At 30.4% G+C, this 6,255-nt stretch overlaps 1 protein-coding gene across 4 annotated transcripts in view; it reads right to left on the reverse strand.

Annotated features, from left to right (window-relative positions):
* Positions 1-6,255, reverse strand: part of LOC111085687 — an 81,586-nt gene that overhangs the window by 71,960 nt on the left and 3,371 nt on the right. For 2 of the 4 annotated variants that reach the window (XM_022385466.1, XM_022385465.1), the window contains exon 1: positions 610-747. Coding sequence is in view for 1 of the 4 variants with exons in the window: in XM_022385464.1 (XP_022241172.1) it covers positions 610-767 (158 nt within the window). In the remaining 3 variants the exon portion in view is untranslated. Of the gene's footprint in view, positions 1-609; positions 768-6,255 lie in introns of those variants that run through there. The other 2 variants (XM_022385464.1, XM_022385467.1) reach the window with 2 other exon arrangements.

The following is a 6,255-nucleotide window of genomic DNA, read 5'->3' on the forward strand; positions in this document are numbered from 1 at the left end:
CGTATATGTGTATATTTTATGTGGTTTGTATAATCAAATTAACAAGTCCCACATAAATCTATCTTGTATATATACTTTTTTATGTGGTTTGTATAATCAAGTTAACAAGTCCTACATGAATCTATCTTATTTTTTATTTTGATTATCATTACTCTTCCATCTCACATTGTCTTCAGAAGAAAAGATGAGATTGAAAAAGATACACAAATCACTCAAAAGTAGCTTCTTTAATATAAAGACTTCTGAATTTTAACTTGTCATATGACCTGATTTTAGCTCTGTATTGTTCTCATAGCCTGAGATGCCCCTTTCTGTAAATAAATTGATTTTTCAGTTGTTGCCTATTTTTAACACATTATTTTATGATTTCTTTGAATCACTAGCAACATCAATGAAACTTTTCTCCAACAAGCCAATATATAAGGTTATTTTAGTCAAATTGTCTTTAAAATATATTTTAATGGTTCTAGTCATACTAGTTCACAAGTTATTAATTTTAAAATCCAGATACAACTGAATAGTTTTTCATTAAAACAAAATCAACAGCTGAGTAGATATTCTTCATACTAAACAAAATAAACATACAACTTGAAATATTCTATGACCAACCTGGACTTAAATGGTTCAAATTCTTCAATATGGCTGTTGCTCAACAGTTTTATATCAGGAATAGTCTTCTCTTTACAAAATGATTCACTTATATACCTATTATGAGTATGTGTGTAAAAGTCCAAGTCTTGCAGCATCTGTTCAAGTTCAGTTAACTTCTATATAAAAAAAAAATAAACAACCATTAAGATTGTAGCACAAATGAATAGTGTTTTAAATTTAAAGAACTGAAAACAACTGTTATTAAACATTTTATAAATCCACAGCTTCTGTTAATCAAAGCAACTTTTGTGAAGTACAATTAAACAAAATATAAGAAAGCAAAGGTTCAAAAAGAACTTTTTAAATTGCATAACACTTAGATTTTAAATTAGAATTTACCTTTATAATTCAATAAGAAAATTAAGTTCTACATACTTTTTTCTTTTAACATCATGCCAATCAGGTGTTAAAGAAGTTTTTTTTACAAAATAAACTGTAACACAACTAAAATTCCATGCCCATTGTCAGCCTATAGAAGGGCATTACAAACACCAGTCAATATTATTGGATGAAATTAAGTGTTGAAGATAGCATAATAGAAGGTAATATTTGACATTAACATTTATAACAGATTAGATAATAAAACCAAGCACTACTAATTTAAATGCAATAGAATATAAAAAAATCACAAACTCTTTCAGTTCAAAGTGCTAAGCCTAATTCACCTAAAAACCTTGCACTCGCCACTCAATAGCTCTTAACTCTAACATTCATGAATCAACTTCTCTCCTAAAAAATATATCTATTTTGATTTAAATTTTCAATATAATGATTAATATAAATAGATATATGATACAGCATGACTTAAGCTACTATAGAAAAATAATAAAAGTCACATACATCACATGCAGTTTTTTTCAGAAGCAAGTTTTCTAAGGCTTACCAAAAAGTACTATTGACCAATACTAAATACAACCTCTATATAAAATGGCAGTTACTATAATAAGCACCACCCACATTCATGCTGTAAAATCCAGAGAACAACATTTCGTCACGTGCCTAGCTTATCATCCTATGATCTGTCAAATGCGAAATACAGCGATTGGAATAATATGGTACTGAAATTGACACCTTTGACTAAGATTGGCTAAAACTTTTACAACTGAGGTTTAACATGCCCAGACGCTGTTTTATAAAGAAAACAGATTAGAAAAAGGTTTAGATACTAATCATAGATGGTGGAACCGAAGCTGAAGTGCAAGGAAAATTTTTAAAAAATTTTCTTCTTAAAGGGCACTTATTTATAGTCTCAAAGGTATTTTGGTTGTTTTTTATTAATTTCTCTTTAAACTTCATCAAATAATATAATTTTGTACAAATATTGAATGTTATGCTACTATTTACAAAAATAAAATATGAAATCCAATAAAAGATAAGTTCTCTATAATTTTTTTCAATTCAGAAATGTGATTTTGCCTTCACAATAAGACAAAATGGCCACAGTAGGTAACGGGTTAATTAAGGATATAATATTGAAGTAACAAACAAATTTAAAAAAACTTAAGTTTTATCCTTCATTATTAAATTTCCTTATAATTTCTTTTTACACCTATCTTGTATTAATAAAAAACATATACACTCAATTTGTTGCTTACACACAGGGAAAAACCTACATAGGAAAATGATAGCAAAAGGTAAAGCAAGATAAATGTCATAAAAATAAAAAACCTGAGAGAGCTTTAGGTTTTATTTTAAAATTTTTAAATGTCAGCAAGGTTAATGTAACTTTTTTTTGGGGTAATGTTTAAGGTATTGGCACTCTTACAGTACTGTATGAAGAAAATCTACATTAGAAACATTGCATGCATAGGAAGGCTATTAAAAGAATCCCTGGTTTAAAAAAATTATTATGATCAAACAAAAATTATATACACAATAATTATTAATAATACAATATACAGTAAAAGTGGATGCTACCAGCCAGTTGCCTCCCTCTGGGCAATGGTTCAAACTTAGGGACAGTGCTATACTACCTGGACTAACAAACATGCTGTGATGGGACACACAGTGGAGGAAAAAGAGCCTGCATTTCAACCAGTACTAAACTCCTTCAACATGTAAATCAATACATCAAATCAGTGAATACATCCAAAAACTTAAACTATGAAAACAGGCTTAAAACTAGGATATTTACATTGGCCTGCAAGAACAACTAGATGCGATTGAATTAACTTTTTAAATCTGTCAAGAACTTGGATAATTTGTCTGTTTATCTATTTAAATGGTCAAATTAAAAGGTTGGAAAAGTAAAATTAGATGCTGGGGTAATGAATGTAAGACTTGGAATAAAATGATATAAAATGTTATATTTATATGGTTAATAATTTTTTGTGTGGATTTTAAATGGGCAATCACTAATTTAGAACAATAGCCAACAGTCACTCAATATTCCTCTAATGAGTTTATAATACTGTCACATAGATTATTTTATCATTCTTTTTTTTAATTAATACCAGGCTTACTTATAAACAAATTATTCTTATCAGATATAAATATAATTACACTTTTCACATTGTAATCCAATCAAAAAACATGGTGGCTTGATACCCTGCAGCCAGGAATGATCTCTTAACTACTAAATACCCAACAGTCCAAAAATTTGAATACTGATAAGCTACGATCACCTCTCACTTGACACAGAGAATGTGTAATAGTAAATTATGAGACTAATTTGTTTTCAAGCTCGATGAAACAATCTAAATAAAACTTTTGCACTGGAAAAATAAATATTGATTGCCATTCTTGTTTAGTGTCAATCAGCGCGTGTAATTGCTACAAGCTGCCAGAAAGGACCCCTAAAATACTAGATATCCAGCAGTCTATAATTCCACAATCATGAATAATTATAAGCTTCCAGTATGATAATTTACATATATACTAGTGAAAGTACCGGCTTCACTCAGGATATTACGTTGATACATTCTAGATGACTATGTCAGTGTATGTATTCTGAATCTATCGTAGCATAGAAGAACTGTCAAAAATATTTTATACATTTTTATTTCCCAGAAACATAAAAAAGCTGTACAGAAAAGTACAATAAATTAAGAATTATTTATTATCAAATAACTTCATCATTGCATTAAATATTTCACAATATTTGATATCACTAATTTCTATCACATTTTATCAGAATCTATTACATTTTTTTACCGTTGATGTGCTTCAGGTTATATAATACTGGTTGTTTTCCCAAATAAATCACAAAGACATACAGACACACTCTATAATAATAATATTATAATTACTATAATTAAAGAAGTGGTTCCTTATATTACAAATTATAGATATAAATCACAGATAGACACATATGCATGCATGCACATCTTTTTAAAGAGGCAATCAGCAAAAAACCACATAGAAAAGAAGTGGTTCTTTATATAACAACTTCTAATATACTGCAAAGTCAGTGCATTTTGATAACAATACTTTCCAACAATAGATTTTATATCATGTTGCTTAGCAATAAAAGTTGTTTGTTGTTTTCTGTCTGTTTGTGATTTATATCTATAATTTTTAATATAAGGAACCACATCTTTTTTATGAGATTTTTCACTAGCTTGCCTCATTAAAAAGATGAGCACACATACGTGGATAAGATAAATAATAACACCCAGGTGCACACATTCAGAGTCCACTTAGTATGGGTGCAAAATTTCAGGTTTCTAGGTTCTTTGCTCTTGGCGCTATAGCAATCACACATACACTGACATGCATGTACACATGCGTATACACACACACACATGCATTTGTCTGTTATTTCTACTTTTAATAGAAGAAACCATTTCTTTTCTATGTAGTTTTCGCATAAAAATATGCGCACGCTCATAGATAAGTAATAATACACAGGTGCAAACCCTCAGGATCCATTTAGTATGGGTGCAAAATTTCAGGTTTCTAGGTTCTTTCCTCTTGGAGCTATGGCAGTCACACATACAAAGACATGGATGCACACACATGCATGTCTTTCTATCTTGGGTTTCTATTTGTAATATAAGGAACCACTTTTTTTTCTGTGTGGTTTTTTGCTAGCTTGCTTCATTAGACAGATGCGCATACATGCACGCATGTGGATAAGTAATAATACACAGGTGCACACCCTCTGAGTCCACTTAATATGGGTGCAAAATTTCAGGTTTCTAGATTCTTTCCTCTTGGAGTTATGGCATTCATACACACACACACACAGATCCAGAGACATGCCCTTTTATTTTATTCTAGACCACCCATGATCCGTTGAGTCACCCACTATTCAAATTAGCTTGAATTCTTCATAACCTCTCCAATATTGCACCGAAATGAAGGTTTATTTTGAGATAATTTAATTAAATATTTCAATCCATTCATGTTATTCATAATTCAAGAAAAGATATTTGATTGTTGATCGGGAGTAAAACGAAATACCATTTCATTTTTCAAAAAGTGAAGTAAGAAGTTTCGTAAAGAGCGCGAACGGTAGTGTGAATGATTTTTTGACTGAGAAAATAAGCAAACCAACAATCTCAGAGTTTTAGTAGTATATAGATAGATTTTTCAAGATCTTGTTTTAAACAATGTATGTGGTCTATGACACATCTAGAACTGTGGTTCCTAATCGCCAGTTTGCAAGACGGTTAGGAAAACAAGTTTGTTTTAAAATATAGCTTCTGCTTCACAGTGTAATAAAAAATAATTTACAAAGTTGATATTGTATGGAGCGTTCCACGAGATTCTGGGATTAGAACTAACTGAACCTCAGATGGAAAAAGTTGGGAACTATTGATCTACAGTACATAGGGTCAACTGCCCTATCAAATTTATAGTATATTATACAAGAAGTTTGAACTAGAAACACATAATTAAAGATAGCTAAGAGGGATTTTAAATGTAACAAGATGGTTACATTTAAGTAACGAAATCCAAGATGGCCGCTGCAAAAACCTATTTTGGCATATCTCTGCCCCCGTGTATTCTACAGAGGTATTCTTGGTGTTTAAATGTAACAAGATGGTTACATTTAAGTAACGAAATCCAAGATGGCCGTTGCAAAAACCTATTTTGGCATATTTCTGCCCCCGTGTATGCTACAGAGGTATTCTTGGTGTTTAAATGTAACAAGATGGTTACATTTAAGTAACGAAATCCAAGATGGCCGTTGCAAAAACCTATTTTAGCATATCTCTGCCCCCGTGTATGCTACAGAGGTATTCTTGGTGTTTAAATGTAGGTTCTGAAGGGCACGAAATTCAATTCCAACACTAGATAACAGAAACTAGGATAGACCAACAACGTCCAAAATGGCTTCCGTGAAAATTGAAATAACCTCAAAGTACCGTATTTTTCGGAATATAAGACGCACCCTTATTTTGAAGACAAAGTTTTGGGGAAAAAAACGTACAGTCGCATTTAAAAGATTTTTATTGAACAAAAATTCAATTTGATACTTTAAAAATTAGTATATATTGTTATAAACACAAGAGAGCTCAAAACATCAAAATAAGAAAAGACCTTAAATCAAAAAAAGGTTTACTGTTATTTAGTTTGGTTCAAACCTACAAAATCTTCATTGTTTTCACTGTAATTTATTTTTTTATTATTTAGGAAGCATTATAAATAGTTATGTTT

The sequence above is a fragment of the Limulus polyphemus genome, unplaced genomic scaffold (assembly GCF_000517525.1).
Source record: "Limulus polyphemus unplaced genomic scaffold, Limulus_polyphemus-2.1.2 Scaffold554, whole genome shotgun sequence".
Taxonomy (NCBI): Eukaryota; Metazoa; Arthropoda; class Merostomata; order Xiphosura; family Limulidae; genus Limulus; species Limulus polyphemus.